This window comes from Cololabis saira, chromosome 23 (assembly GCF_033807715.1).
Source record: "Cololabis saira isolate AMF1-May2022 chromosome 23, fColSai1.1, whole genome shotgun sequence".
NCBI lineage: Eukaryota > Metazoa > Chordata > Actinopteri > Beloniformes > Belonidae > Cololabis > Cololabis saira.
The window spans coordinates 21,987,037-22,003,757 of NC_084609.1; the positions used below are offsets into that span (position 1 = coordinate 21,987,037).

Genomic DNA, 16,721 nt, shown 5'->3' on the forward strand with positions numbered 1-16,721 from the left:
TGTTTCAGGTCTGTGTGTTTCCTTCCAGTGGTTGTTCCTTTACTGCATTTCCAATAATTCCCACTCCCCCCACATACGAGTCCAAACCAAGTGAATGGCAATAAAATACCTCTATTTATTCATTATTTAGGGGACCGTACAGAGTCACAGTGCACCATGAGTATCACATATAGGCAGCGATATGTAAACTTAACCAAAGAACTTGTTCCAATAGTGCTCGTGAAACTGTCCACACATTTAAATAAACACAACAATAAATAAATCTGATGGAAACAGTGTCAGGACCAACGCCTCGCTATATATTACAGTGTGGTGACAGTAGTGCAAATAATGTAAAACCAGTGAAGGTTCGGCGGCTTCTGACAGCAGCGCTACATCTAATCCAAACCGTTGCAAATTAAGGACCGAGAAGCAATTTTTTATCATTTTACAACTTGCAGCTCAAATACTTTCCGGATCTTTTATGGAGCTGCCAAAATCCCAACTTTCACTCGTAAGTCCACTTCCATCCCGGTCGACTACAATCTGTCAAAACGGAGAAGTGCTGTGGCTGCCTGTCTGCCCCCGACGGAGCAGAGCAGTTTATGTGTCCTAAATAACATCAAGCATTTTAAATATTCACTCGTCCTGCATTTCTTAATTTACTTCGAGACCTGCTGCACGCTGAGACGCACACCCAGGACTTCGAGTTCAGACATGATGAGAGCGTGGAGCGTTTGTGATGAGGAGATTACAGGTGAGGTGTGAACTGACTTTTCACCACAGATGTGTTTCCCTGATCTCGGCGATCACCTGACTGGCTCTCTGCAATGCCTGCAGATAACAATGGGGAAAAATGTAAATACAAGAAATAAAAATAAAAACTAAGAAAGGAAACACCAGAGGAACGAGGAGGTGTTACCTGCAGCATGTCTGCAGCCTCCTTGCGCCGCTGGGCCATATCTTCCGACTCGGTCAGCAGATCGTTGAGGAGGCCAGATTTGTACAGCTGTCCAACGAGCTCGCTCTGGAGACTGTCCTTCACATGGTTGACCAGGAAATGCATCACCGCCTTTGGCACACTGTGGCAGGGAGAGAGAGGGAGAGGAAACAGGCGGACAGATGGGTGAGAACGAGGTGGAACGGTTTCCTGGTGGCGGTGTTGTTCCCCCTGAATGGAGAGGCTGCAGGTCGACCCGCCAGGTGGTCACTCCTGTTGATGAATCACGCCGTTTGAGGAGATGATACCTGTGAACTGTTTAAATCTCCCAACCCAGGAGGGAAGTTCAGCTCCAACAACCAGTGTGGAAATACTTCCAACAGGAAGATGACACGTTTTAACTTACAAAGTTCTAAGCTCCCATTTTTACTGAAGCAATAATTTGCAGGTCAAAGTCTAATGGCACTTTTCCACTAGTACCTACTCAGCCCGGCTCGGCTCGCCTCCACTCGGTTTGGTGCTTTCCAACTATGGTCTAACGTGCCGAGTAGATACTTTTTCTGCCGAGGTTCTAAGCGGCTGAGTTGGCTGTATCTGATGTCATCACACTACAGGCCACCGATTGGTCGGGGGGTTGGAGTCAGACGTCTGAGTCAGGATGTGACATCAGCGAAATAGCGACTCTGTCGGCTTCTTGTTCATTTTATTCGACTAGCAATGGCAGCGCAAAAGTCTGTTTGGTGATCCAACTCTGAGGTGCAGATGTTCATAAACCTGGTGGCTGAGGAGAGAATTAAAAAGGATCTAGACGGGTGATAAGGAACGACCAGATCCACCAGGAGCTCTGTCACTTCATAGCTGCTTGCAGCTACCAACAGACTTTTCAGCAGCGCCGAGACAAACAAACAAAAAGCTTGAAGCTTCTCTCCCTCTCATTTTTTAACTTGATATTGAACACAAGTCACAGACCCAGCAGCACATCTATCATCTCCTCCATGTTCTACATCATTAGTGTTGTTGTCTTTTTTTTTAGATCACACAATCAAATACGTCACAGCAGCTTCGCTCCAACTACTTCTGCTCCAGGTGCTGAATTGTTATGGAAAAGAAACCAGGCCGAGTTGAGTCGAGCTGAGATGAGATGAGTAGAGCTGAGTAGGTACTTGTGGAAAAGTGCCATAAAATTGCAAACATCTAAGATCTAGTGATCCTTTAAAATAGCGGGGCCTTTTGGTGTCGAACAGATGTTGAACAAAGATAAATCGATGCTTCAGCTTCAAGAATTCGTGGTTCTACCTGTCCTGGATGTTCTTGCGGACGATGAGGAAGTAGGACTTGATGAGGCGCTCGATGACCTCGCAGTCTCGCTGCTCACGTGACGACAGTTTCCTGGCGACTGGTACAGGCTTGAAGGAGGAAATAATCAAAGCCCCAACCCCAAAAGAAGATCACAAAGAGCTGCAAAATCGTTCTGGACGAGAAAGTGACGCTACGTAACAGTCGGCGTTGGTTTACCACATCGAGTAGGTTGACGGCTCCTTTGAGGGGACTCCCGGGTCCGGAGCCGGGGGCGTCCTCCCCCTTCTTCAGCATCCCCCTCCAGTTCCCCGTGCCGTCCTGCTCTCCCATGGGCCCTGCAGCCGGGGCCTGAGACCAGAACAACACACTTGTTATCAGAGCAGCTCCCCGTCGTCACCAGGGTTCATCGCGTGGTCGGGGGGAGAGTTAGCACAGCAACCATGACTCAGAAGCAACTATTTGCAGTCAAACACGCACGGAAGAGCACATAAAAACGGAAAGCAAAGTTCATCATTAGAAGAAAAAACCTGGCCGGGGCTGAATGTAATCTCGGTAGCGTTGATGCGACTGACTCCAGAGAAAGAATTGCCTCCATCTGGAGCGTGCGGCATCGTAACCGCTCATGTCAGCGTGTGGTGCAAGAGAAAGAGTCGGGATCACCAGTCAACAGACTGTCCAACAAACCGAAACCATCACCACGGCACCCACGCTGCCCAATCCACCATTAGGCACAGGACTTGTAAACACCCGGCAGAGACACCATTTTGTGCCTCTGAGTGGTCATTTAGCATCTCTTTATGGTTATGTTGCACTTGTGTTCATTTCCTTTTCCCTGCCGGATAGTTATGCATCCTCTAGGCTGCATACCTTCATTTTGTGCCCGTTTGATTTAGCATTCCTTTGTGGTGGTTTTGAATCCTTATGAGACTATTCTGTACCTCGTTGGTTATTTTTGCATCCTGCTTTTACTGATGATGCTTATACTCTGGTGTGTTCATTTAGCATTTAATGGTCATTTTCAATCCCAAGACGGTCTGTTAGCTTTTTTAGAGGTAATTTTGTATTTCTCTGAAGATGTTTGCATCCCTTCATGTCATTTTACAAATGTGTGTCCACATAGTAGCTCTATGCGGTATATTTGTATCCCTTCACTGTGTTTTCATTGCATTCTTTTGTTGTCATTTTGGAATCCATTCAAGTCATTTCACATCTTCGTGATCGTTTAGCACTCAGGTTACGTTTTTAAACCTCTGCGTTTTGAGAATTCTCCTGTGGCTTTTATTTTTATATCTCTCTTTGTTGATTTTGCTTCCATGTGGGTCATTTTACATCCCGTCACCCTCATAAGATAAGGGCCCAAGTCATATTTTTTCAAAAACCAAAAGCAACTGAACCAAATATTTGGTTTAGTTGCTTTTGGTTTTCTGAAAAATGTCAGAAAAATATGAATAAGCCCCTTATCTCAAGTGGGTGACAATGTGTGTTTTTATTTAGCATTTCTCTGTGGTTGTTTTCTCTTCCCTTGTGTTTTTTTTGTAATTGTGTGGTCTTTTACCCATCTTCTATTGTCATTATGCATTCTATACACCTGTGTTCATCTAGAATCCTCTAATGGTCAGTAGATATCATTACTGTGGTGATTGTGCATCCCTTTGTGGCACATTTTGCCTACTCGTTGTCATTTTGCCTCTCTCTTCAAGATATTTTTATGCCTGTTTGTAAAATGTGCCTTTTTTATGTCATTATTAAGCATACTAGGGATGCTTCGCAATTGTCTGGACATTTTGCAGGTTTATGTTGTCCATTTGTGTTTCATTCAGTCATCTGATTCATTTTCAAACTAAAAATGTAAATCACCAATTCAAAAAAGTGTTCATAAAGTCCCCCTTGAACACAATGCCTTTATAATCTTTGACTAATCCTTCTCCTCTGTCTGGTATGATTATACTGCACATAGATCATATACAGCCTGGCCAGACATTATAATTCTTTACTCTTTTGATACAAAAAATGTAATCTGCGTCCTCTGGATTGCACTTTGGTTTCCAGGCGACGGTACAAAGAAGAAACTGCCTCTTTACGTCATTGGATAGGAATAAGAAACCAAGCATGATGTGCCATAGGCAGACCGACAATCAGACTAGTTTTACTGGGTCTCAGTTCTGCGTTTGATACAGTTGACCACAATATATTACTCGGGCCACTGGAGAACTGGTCGGATTTTTCTGTAACTAAACTGGCTCAAAACGTACTTAGAGAACAGGAAGTACTTTGTGTCAATAGGTAACTTTACATCTGAGGTGACAAAAATCACAAGTGGAGTTCCCCACGGTTCCATCCTGGGACCGCTTCTGTTTAACATCTACATGCTCCCACTGGCACAGATTATAAAGAACAACAAAATAAGTTACCATAGCTATGCAGATGACACGCAGATATATTACAATGTCACCAGAAGACCGAGGCCTGTACAGGCTCTTGGTAAATGCACTGAGGAGATTAATGACTGGATGTGCCACAACTTTCTCCAAACCTGAGGTAAATGTATTTGAAGCCAAAGACAAAACAATCACAGGTCACCACAGCACTTCAATCTATAAACCTAAAAAACACCAACCAGGCCAGAAATCTGGGTGTAGTGATTGACTACAGTGACTAAGGTGACAGCCTACTATCACCTTAAGAATATATCAAGGATAAAAGATCTAATGTCTCAGCAGGACCTGGAAAAACTGGTCCATGCATTCATCTATAGTAGCTTGATTATTGTGACAGCATCTTTACAGGTTTACCTAAAAAAAAAAAAAAAAAATCAGTGAGCCAACTGCAGCTCATCCAGAACTCTGCTGCTCCAGTCCTCACTCAGACCAGAAAAGTGGACCACATCAGTCCATCTCTAAGGTCTTTACACTGGCTGCCTGTCTGTCAGAGGACAGACTTTAAAGTTATGATGCTGCTCTATAAAGCTCTGAATGGTCCAGGAACACATCAGGGATCTCCTGGCCCAGTATGAACCTTCCAGACCCCTCAGGTCATCGGGATCTGGTTTTTTATCAGTTCCCAGAGTCAGAACCAGACATGGAGAGGCTGAATTCAGCTTATGCTCCACATGTCTGGAACAAACCCCCAGAAAGCCTCAGATCAGCTGAAACACTCAGTTTATCTAAATCCAGGATCAAGACTCACCTGTTCTCAGCTGCATTTGAATAAAGCTCCAAATCTGCACTGATACTTTTAAGCTTGAGTTTCAAAACTTGATTTTTTTTAAACTACCGGTACTCTCTTTGCCTATTGCACTTTTTCCTCTTTCTTTGTGTTAAAATTTTAAACCATGCTTTTATTTCCTGCTATGTGGTTTTTAAATGTCCCTGTAAAGCACTTTGATCACCTTGTTGCTGAATTGTATTACATAAATAAACTTGCACGACCTTGCCTAGTATCAACAAAAGACACCAAAGAGGGTATGAAGTGGAGTGGCTGTTACTGCTGTTTTGCAGTAAAATCATATTGATCCATGGTGTTATTAGCAATTCTGCAGCACTTTTGGTTGTTTTTGAAGAGTGGTTGTGGGACATTCTTGTTTGAGCCGTCACATACACCCGGCCCTCAACCTGTTGTGGTTGCTCCACTACGTATTGCATGGGTGGAAACGGCTGTAAAAAGGAAGGCTACCAGACCCGTTTCATGAGAGACCATTTTCATGCAGTCGCTGTGAATAGCTGGCCAGGCTAGCGCATAGGCAGAGCTGACCTCCGTCTGCAATTGCAATCACTGAAGAGGGAAAAAAATAGAGCATCCAAAGGCATTAGGAAGTTGGAAAAAGGAGGAGAGGGAGTTTTTTTTTTCTGAAACGCATGTCAGTTAAAACAGACTGCAGAACTGTTGTTAGTGCAAGTTCAGTCAGGCTGAGGGAGGACAAACCCAGAGCACATGAGCAGACAAAGATCATGTTGCATGCCAGCAGCCCATGCACATCCATCCATCCATCCATCCATCCATCCATCCATGCCCCACCACCATAACCCACAGCCATCCGGGCACAGAGCCAGCGAGCTGCGTTATGAGCCCACCTTGGCACTATCCATGTCTGATGCAGACGCATAAGCCTCCCCAGAAACCACAACTGGGCCAGGCGGGCCTTTGCCAGACTAGCAGGAATATGAGAGCAGGAATTGGAGAAGAGAAACGAAAAAGAAAAAAAAAAAAGAGGCACTGAAAAGAAATGTGGATGATCAGAATAAAAGGAGGCTGGAAGATCAGAGCTGAAGAGACTCTTAGAACGAGAGAAAAGATGCAGGATAAAGTGCTTCGATGGAAACCGTGCGGCGCCTTTGCTTCACAGGTCCTCATTCTGTAGCGCCTTGAGGGACGCGGCCGGACTTTAATCAGAAATTAGAACAAATGAGCCGCCTTTATCAGATTTGAAACAGATTTCTTCCTTTTACCTTGTCCCTGGGCACTGCAGTCGGCAGCTCTCTCATCCTGTTTCGCCTTTGCTCCTAAAAGCACACAAAAATAGACGCTCGGAACAGCTGATGGTGTTCGATAAACAAGGAAAATATCGGAGGCCGGAATAATGAAGGGAGGCTTCTTAATTTTTAAACAACTGATTAATGTTAAACCATTCAACTGATTAAAAACACATCATGGTGTCGCTGTGAAGATTAGTTTCTGTGTTTGATATATATGAATCCCCTTAAAAATGAGTTATAGACTTGGATGACGAATGATGTCATAATAAAAAAAAATAAAAAAACGATATACAAAATGCACATTAACAGTAACTTTGAATTAGGGCTGGGCGATATATCGAGTATATTCGATGTATCTCGGCTTCTACTCTGTGCAATGTACAAAATGACTATATCGTGAATATTCGAGTATACATTGTCACGCATTTGCTTTTAGCATTAAATTACAGGCTTTTCTCACTCTCTCGTCTCTCCTTCATTTCAATTTTTATATTTGTGCCGCTCACTGCTTAGTAACTGTTTAATAAATACAGTTTTGGTAAATTCTACTTAGTTGTGATTTCCCCCTTTTTGCATGAAAGTTTAAAATGAGCATATATTAATGCAGTATGAACAAGAATGTTTTAATGTAGACATATAGAATCATCATACTGGTGTGATTGCACAGTAGGCATTAAAGTGTTAATTCAAGGCTAAGGCAAAATATCAAGATATGTATCGTGTATCGTGACATGGCCTAAAAATATCGAGATATTAATAAAAGGCCATATCGCCGAGCCCTACTTTGAATACATTTATTTTCAAATGAGTACAAACCTCTATGTTGTTGTTCATGACCCCACAGGCATCGGCAAAGTCTGGATGCTTGGTGTTGATGTATGCCAGCTCGATTGCGACCAAGTTGTGGACCTGTAAAGAGAAAACAGAGATTTAAACACTGCAGCCTAAAGGATGAAGGTGTTTGAGGCGAATACAGAACAAAGGTTGGTACCATCTCATTGGTGATGGGCAGTCTCTTCCTCAGGAGGGAGGTGACCACCTCCACGATGGCCTCGTGCAGCTTAGGGAATCTCTGCAGCTCCTGCAGAGCAGAACATGGTGATTACGAGCGCGTACGGCGTGGAAGGGAAGGAAGAAACTAGGGCTGTGCGATTAATCGATTTTAAATCTAAATCGGATTTATTAATCAAGACGATGTTAAAAAAAAGGAAAATCGGAAAATCGATTTTCCTTTTTTGCAGCTGGCTGCATTACAGACAGAGCTCGTCTAGTCATCTTTGTTTGGTCAAGAAAATTGTAAATGTTGTCACTTTACTAAACTCAAGGAGGATTTACAGTAACTTTCAATTGCAATTCATTCCCAATAGGGAAATTTGTTTGCTATTTTTCTTTAAAAATAAAGATAAAATATTTGAAACAATTTATTCCATTGTCTTTTGTAGTTTTTCCAAAGAAATCGAAAATCGGGTTTTCAGAGAAAAAAAAAATCTGAATTTTATTTTTGTCCAAAATCGCACAGCCCTAGATGAAACCTGCGCGGCGCCCTGCACACCTGCGTGCTGTAGTTGCTGCAGTGCTGGATGATCCTCTGCATCTCCTCGTGGACCAGCTCCACGCAGCGCAGACTGGGCTCCTCCAGGCGCTTCACCTGCTTCTTCACCAACAGCTCGAAGGAAACCTCCGGCACAAACAGGGACGGACGCGGGCCCTAGCGGACAGGGGGGGAACGGGATCTTGCTTAGCAACGGGACGGAGAAATGTGCCAAGTAAGTGGAATAAACTGTGTCTGATGAAAATAAATAAATAAGTAAAAAAATTGGCTTGCAGTTTTTGTTGTTTAACAATACAGCACTAAAGTGAGGCGTCAAGAGGCAACTGCAGGGTCGGTAATGATGCTGCACTGATGAGACAATGCAGCTGCACTCACTGTTGCGTTCCTTATGGCTGTTAAGATATCGATGGTGCTCAGTCCTCCCAGAGGATCCACAGACTCCAAGGTTCTGCCAAAAGTCTCATGGAATATGTAACAAATTCGGGCTCCTCCGCACCTGGAAAAAAAAGCAGCCGGGGGGATATTAGCTGTGATGTGAACCCCGTGGCCCGCGCTCCTGTCAGCTCCCCCTTCAACCGAGGCTCGTGCGTGCCTCGGCTTACACAGTTGGATCATGTGAAATGATGAAACCGGTGCAGTGGTTCTGCTGGTTTCTCCTGCCGCGGACCAACAGCGCCCCCGTGTGGTGGGAAGGGGGTACTCACAGCTCTGCCGTCTCGATGTATTTGGCCGTGCCCTCGATGGTGTTGCAGTACTCGGTGGCAAACTTGGTGATGAGCTGGAGCAGGGTGGCACTCTGGTCTTCCACGGGTTCGCCGTAGCTGCTCAGCAGGGACTGGTACTGAGCTGCCAGGACGTTGATCCGAGTCTTCAGCTCAGGGAGACACTCTCTGATGTGATGCATCAGTAACCTGACATTGTGACGGGAAAGGGCAGAGCGTTGCACTTTTCAATGACAGACAATGGCAATCCTCTAATGCCGGGGCTGCTCTCCACACACAACGTGCTGATGCCGACACATGTGTCCTGGCAACAAAGCACCGTCAAAATTCACACAGATTTGAATCCCCAGTTCCAAAAAGCATTAGGACAATGTGTAAACTATGACATTTGTAATGTTTTACAAATGTCATAAACGCTTATTTTATTAGCAATAGAACACAAAACACACATCAAATGTTGAAAGTGAGCCATTTCTGTCTGATACAGGCTGATATAGGCTGAAAAATGAAAGACATATGCATGAGAGCAGATACCTATATTTTATACATATACACATATATATACACAGGACTGTCTCAGAAAATTAGAATATTGTGATTTTCTGTAATACAAAAACAAAAATGTCATACATTCTGGATTCATTACAAATCAACTGAAATATTGCAAGCCTATTATTATTTTAATATTGCTGATCATGGCTTACAGCTTAAGAAAACTCAAATATCCTATCTCAAAAAATTTGAATATTGGGGGAATCTTAATCTTAAACTGTAAGCCATGATCAGCAATATTAAAATAATAAAAGGCTTGCAATATTTCAGTTGATTTGTAATGAATCCAGAATGTATGACATTTTTGTTCTTTTATTTGCATTACAGAAAATAAATAACTTTATCACAATATTCTAATTTTCTGAGACAGTCCTGTATATATATATATATATATATATATTATTTTCCAGCATAGACTTGTCCTTTTCCAGATTTCCAGGGACACTGATGCACCTCCACGTCTTCAGAGATACTGGCTTTTGAACTGCTGACAACAAGCTGAATTACGTCTTTTCTCTCTCGTCTAGAGGACACGACGTCCAAGGTGCAACAAACCAATTTCAAATTTAGATTTACCCTATCACAGGAGAGTTTTTCTCATTTATGTCTATCTATTTTAAATAAGCTTTAAATGAGATTTTTATCCCGGAGAAGACTGCGGCATATTTAGATGATGGTTTCTTCTTTGCTTGACGGGGCTTTGTCCTGCATTTGTAAATGACACAGCAAACTGCGTTATCAGGATCCAGCCTATTTTTAATGCAGTGAGGCCCCAAAGACCACAGACATTCCCCATGCCTACAGAGATTCCTCCAGATTCTGTGACTCTTTTGATGATAGTATGAGTATGACAGTCTTTGCAATTTATTTTGAAATGGTTTCACAGCTTGTGGACAGATTTATGAATCTCATGCCATCTTTACTTTGGAGAGAATCTGCTGTCCTGAGACGTTATTTTTACACTCAGTCGTGCCACTGAACTGTTGCTAAATGACCTAATTAGTTCCAAAATGCCCCTCAAGGTGTTTCTTTTTAATACCTTTCACATTATCAGCTTTTATTTTTTTTGCCCATGTCCAAACTTTCCTGAAACGTGTTGCTGCCACAAAAATCTAAATAAGCGAATGCTTCTTATGAGATGGTAAAACATCTCACTTTTAACATTTGACGTGTTTTCTTGGTTACAGTGTGAGTTAATGATGGTTTAATTCATTAGCAGTCTTTAGTAACTTGATCCTTTTGTAGAATCAACAGTACAGAAACAAAAACCACACCAGTGCCACATTGATGCGGGGAGCATTTGTGCACATAGGAACAGCTAAGGATGACAGTGATATGGATTTGAGGGATAAATGAGAGACTTTAAGCCAAAAGAGCACCATCTTCACTGTGAAGCACAGCGGTGGCAGCACCATGCTGTGGGAGTCTACTGTTGTAACACAGAGCGGTGGATTTCAGTACATCTGTGGCGAGCAACGTCTTTAAAGCTCGGTTGTAAATCCTCTAAAGAGACGATAATCCTGTTCACTGATCCGCGTTTAGTATCTTTTAAACGACCTCTCTTGTGCTTTATCTGCACTCAGAGGAAGCACCCGTCGTCACAGATCGTTACACGGTGCACAAACGAGTGAGGTCTTGCTCACCTGTTGAGGGTTCGGGCCAGGTATTTGGTTCCGTTTCTGTTGGCCAGAGATGGATATTTCTTCTGCAGGAAGGCGTGCTCGTCACGGATCGCATCAGCCACCGACTTCTTATTGTTGATGTCCAACTGGCTCCTGAAAGTTCAAACCCGTGTTTAGAGAGGGAAGCCTGAACCGTATCAACATATCTGAGTGCTGGAAGATTTAGAGACCTGTTAACGCAACCGATGATGCCCAGTTTGACTGGGATGACTCTGCCCATCAGCACATCCATAGCATCGGTACCAGCGTCCATCAGGTCCAGCTTGGTCACCACAGCCAGGGTCCTCCGGCCTGATCAATCAGATATGTTCAAAAAAGCTCAATGAGTACCATCAAAGTGGTTACTAGGTGAGGACAAAGACACTAGGGCTGTTCGATTAATCGATTTTAAATCGTAATCGCGATTATGTAATTAGAACGATGTTAAAACGTGAAACTCGTAAAATCGATTTTTCACTTTTTTTTTTTTTTTTTTTTTTTTTTTTTAAACTTGCCTGCACACATATTAATGATTGATACCATATTAATGATTGATGGAAATACCTCTCAATACCTGCGACAAGTGCCCCATGGGAGAGGCCCTTTAGTGTAGGAGGGGGCGTTGTAACATGCCACCGGGCATCCCTCAAGCCAGATGCCGTAGACCGGCTCGTGTTCCTTGCAAAAAACTTGCAAATGTGAATAGCAAATGTAATGACTGACATTACACACCTCTACCTCCTTCATGGGTTGCATTATTATTTAGCATGCAAAGACCCAGTTTAGTTTAATTAGAAAATGTCTTGTTTTATTTAATTGGAAATATAACTTACTGTATGTTTGAAAGTGCTGATTTGCTGATTTTTTTTTCAGAGATAAAACTTTATATTTTATTATATTTTTTACTTTATTCATTCATTTTTGGTTTAATAAGAGCACAGTTTGCACTTAAAGCCCAATGGGGCAAATGTTCAATAAAAAAACAGCATATTTGAAATAATCTCTTTGCCTTTTGTCAATTCACAAAATAATCGTAATCGTAATCGAAAATCGGATTTTGAGAGAAAAAAATCGAGATTTTATTTTGGGGCAAAATCGAACAGCCCTAAAAGACACATAAAGTGAAACACTCTAATGGAAGTGGGGTGGAGTCTCAGGTCTTCCTACCGTCAGGATCCACCTCCCGCGCCACCTTCAGGGCCTCTGACGTCGCCATGTCTGTGTTCGCCGCCGTTACAGACAGGATGATGCTGTTCGGGTTGGAGATGTGCTTCACGATTAGATCTTTAATCTGAATCTCGATGTCCTTGGGCTGGTCACCCACGGGTACCTGAGGAACACCAGACCAATAAAAAATAAAGACAGTACATGTCAGTCAGCCTTGCTAGACAATACGGCAGGGGATTTCCTAAAATAAATATCTGCTTAACCAGAGAGGACAGCTAATCAGGCTGGAATCAAAGCTCTGCACATCTGGACTTCGCCAGCACTGATTCAAAACACCAGACTAAATATATAAAATCCCTGTCGGGTACAAAATGTTAAAATGACGTCAATGACCGGTTGTTTTCGCTAAATCTTGGGTTTCTAGGTGATTATTAACAATCACTTGAAAGCACACATTTCCCCACGGGGGTCTCTGATGATCAAAGCTTCGTTTTGAGGGAGCTGGAAGCAGGAAGTTCAGCGTGCGTTACCTTGGTGATTCCTGGCAGATCCACCAGCGTGAGGTTGACGACATGTGGAGAGAAGATCTTCAGGTGGATCGGTTCATCGCTGATTCCCTGCAGACGAACAATAATCGCTTCATTACTGACTGGATGATCATAAGGTCCTAGTTAATATCTATTCTAGCCACATGTTTGATGGCTGCTAAATAATTAAGAAGCCATTCACAAACACCCTTAACTATGGGATAATACATTCCAGCAATTTTAAAAGCTAGAAACATTCCATGAGCATCAATGACAATATGAAGAATTTAATGATATAACATGGGAATAAATAGGAATAGATCAGAAATTTGAAGACTGTAACTTAAGTAAATTAAATTCAGCATACTATTGATTACAAAGAAAATCTAATTTAATGCAAATTCAGCTGCATGTCTACCCTCATGGGAAAACAGTGCTGATATCAGCACTTTCAATAATGTTTTTCATTGTTAAACTGAAAGATGATGCTTCACTTTTATTCTCAAGACAATGTGTTGAGGCATGACCGACCTCGTGTGCACACGTGCGTGTAAACAGTCACCTAGGAGTAAGATATTCAACAGTGGGGGCTCATGTTACTAATCTCTACAAGCGTGATGGTAAATGCAATATATGCCAAGCATAATGGTGTAAATCCTGGCACTGAATTGTGAGCAGGAATCTAAGTAAATGTGAATGACTTATACATGTCTTCGCCAAATGTTGTGCTTTAGAAAACTAGAAAACTCCTCGAGACACACAAGCTTCAGGAAATGTCAACGCATGGGGAAATAACACCCCGACAATTATAATGATATAATGAGTCCACCTGTGCATCCTCTTTACATACAAACATCTGTTATGAGGACAAAACTGAACCTTCTTGAAGAGCTTGTAGTTTTAACAGGGTAACCACAGTAGACACTCACAGAACTGGAGTTACATTCACTAACTACTGTTTCTGTTTTCCTGGTGCAGTCAAAGCACCTGTAACAAGCACGGTTCTCAGACAAAATTTCAGACCAAATCGCTGGATCACCCTCTGAATGTGTTACCTGTAAGCCACTGAGCCATTTATTTGCAGAAAGGTGACTAAATATCAAAAGACAGATAAACACTTCTACATGTTAAGCTGAATAAGTTCTTGTGCAGGATATTCTACCTTTGCTTCCTAACTAGAAAATGAAATCACATTTTTGCTCATGTCCCACATTCTCATAATTTTATAACCTTTCAATTACCAACTGACCTCCATTCACCTCCATCTGACCTCCATTCATGTCTCACCTTATTATTCCCTGATACTCGCTCTGTTTCGTTTTCGATTTCCTGTCTGATTTCATCGAAATCTGTGTAGATCTACAGAAAGTTAAAAAAAAAAAAAAAAATAATCAAAAACAACCAACAATCACAGTAATAGCTGACATTATTCAATACTTTTATACATTGCTACCTTATTCTTGGTGTGTAGAAACTTGCCCCACTCTTCACCCTCTCTGCCTGTAAGCCACAATAAGAGATACAAGGTTGCAGTTATAGGTTTGTATTCTCAAAGAAATGCATTAAAGCTTGAAAGAAACTACTCTGTGCAGGAGGATAAGCAAGTGATTCTAACACAAGGCTGTATGTATGATAGCAGTGACTGGCGTGGTGATTAAAGGGAGCTGGAAACACTGGCGTGGCTCTGGGGGGGAGGAGGAGGAGGCTCGGCTGGGAAAAGCTAAAACCAGGTTATTGAATGTGAAAACACCTGTAATATGCAAATCAGAAGTAAAGCTTTTTTTCAGCCTATGGCATCTGCAAGAGGTTAGGAAGGCAATGAAAAAACAAGAACTTTAAGGGCTCTCTGCATACTGGACATCAAACACTGTGAAGGTTTCATCCATGATCAGCTGCAAATGTGCCAAAAAAAAAGAAGAAGAGGCTACAATTAGAGAAGCAAAAACACGGGGATCGTTCTCAACAACCTTGGGATAAGAGGGCCACGTCACCCACCTCCATCCTCGTTTTTCCTGGCATCTCCTGGCTCCACGTGAACCAGCTGGAGGATGAGGGGTCGCCTGGTAACGATGCCGGTCCCGCGGGGGAGCAGGTCGCTGCCCACCAGGCTCTCCAGCACCGAGCTCTTCCCACTGCTCTGGAGACACAAGCGCGGAGGAATGAGAGAAGAATGAATGAATACTTTATTACAGACTCAAAAGGTTCCATATAAAATACATAAAATTACAGGTCCCACATTAAAATACATGCAAACATCTGTTCCAGTGTTTCCATAGTCCAGATGTGTACCTTGTATCCAGTACTCGAGTTGTAAAAAAAAATCAGGGGGGATGGTGGATTTTATCATATGGGGACAGATAATTTGTGCTGATTGCAAATAATATAATATATTACAAATAATATCAGTGACCAAAACAGCTGCATAAATACTGCAGGAATGACATAGCAGCAGTTAAATGCAGCCTTCTGTAAGCTTTAAATATCCACTGGGCTTACATCAAATACATCAAAACACAACAATTAAAAAACAGTTTTCTGAACTTATCAATATGACTCTGTCCTTCACAGGATAAGTAAAATGGATCACTGCAAAAACTCAAAATCTTAACAAGAATATTTGTCTTATTTCTAGTTAAAATGTCCCATTTTAGTAAAAAAAAAAAAACAACAACTTTCTCCTGTTTCAAGTAGATTTTCACTTAAAATAAGCAGAAAAAATCTGCCAGTGGAACAAGATTTTTTTGCTTGTAATGAGAAGATAAATCTTGTCCCACTGGCAGATTTTTCTACTTATTTCAAGTGAAAATTGACTTGAAACAGGTGAAAATTGTCAAGTTATTTTTCTGGTGATGACTAAATGTTGAAATAGCAGTAAAACCACACTCATTAATGAAATGACATAAGGGATGGAAAGGGGGGGATGGCAGTTTTACAATGGGAATGATTTTGACAGTTTTTATTTCGGGGGGATGCCATCCCCCCTCATCCCCCCTCAACTCCAGTACTGCTTGTATCACTCCGTTTGATGTTAGTGAGTGCAGTTATTAGACAATTTTCTGACTCATGAAGTCGACACATACATTTAAACATAAAATTCCTCAGCAGAGCATGGAAGGTGGGAACATTAATTAACAATCAACAAATAAAGTGCTTGCACTTGTCCATCTTGGAAGCTTAAGGAGGATCCTGAACGCATCATTATATTCTACCTGCAACTTCTTTAGCTTGGCTTTGGTGGTATAATTACACCAAAGGTGAGCTGAATTAATGAATGAAAGAGGCTTTCTGATACCCTGATATGGACAGATTCAGTCAAGCATAGCCACAGGGGGCCCAAGTGATAAGTGGATATATCAAAATAGATCTGAGAGATCCTGCCAGAGCAGACTCGGCGTGCACAGCTGTCAAAAAAGACTGACAAAGCTTTCCAGCGACCTCTGACAAGCCTCACTTCAGTTTAACCTGGTTAGATTTGGTCTCCTACGGGTTAACTACTCATCCATTTCTCATTACAGCAAGGTTATTGGGCTAACAGCACGACTGACATGAAATGAAACAATCATTTTACCTGAGTCCCCACCACTGCAATCTGCGGCAGCTGTATTATATCCGCGCCCACGGTATTAAACACATCTTGGAGCTTGTTTATTACAGGGATAAGAGTCTCCATGCTCGCCGTTTATGAATTAAACCCAATTGGTGAAGGAATCTTTTTGTGATGGAGCCAAAGTCATTCAATGTCCCTCCGTATCCACCATTGCAACAACACCCACTGGCTGGCAGAGAGGCTCCGTGGCGCGCTGGGAGTTGTAGTTCTACGTCGGGGAATAATAACGGCGGAAGCCAGAAA

At 42.3% G+C, this 16,721-nt stretch overlaps 1 protein-coding gene across 2 annotated transcripts; it reads right to left on the reverse strand.

Moving 5' to 3' along the window:
- Positions 1 to 95: 95 nt before the first annotated feature.
- Positions 96 to 16,658, reverse strand: LOC133424409 (dynamin-1-like protein). Of its 2 annotated transcripts, XM_061714998.1 has the most exons (19): positions 16,440 to 16,658; positions 14,867 to 15,008; positions 14,325 to 14,371; positions 14,159 to 14,230; positions 12,875 to 12,961; positions 12,345 to 12,507; positions 11,369 to 11,489; positions 11,160 to 11,291; positions 8,947 to 9,153; positions 8,618 to 8,738; positions 8,243 to 8,398; positions 7,682 to 7,771; positions 7,507 to 7,599; positions 6,664 to 6,717; positions 6,289 to 6,366; positions 2,435 to 2,566; positions 2,216 to 2,325; positions 902 to 1,061; positions 96 to 813 (listed from the first exon to the last, which is right to left on the reverse strand). In XM_061714998.1, exons 1-19 carry the CDS (start codon positions 16,539 to 16,541, stop codon positions 757 to 759), a joined length of 2,124 nt encoding a protein of 707 aa, XP_061570982.1. In that variant the 5' UTR covers positions 16,542 to 16,658; the 3' UTR covers positions 96 to 756. The 2 variants fall into 2 exon arrangements, with proteins under 2 accessions (XP_061570982.1, XP_061570983.1); XM_061714999.1 differs by lacking the exon at positions 6,289 to 6,366.
- Between the last annotated feature and the right edge of the window lie 63 nt (positions 16,659 to 16,721).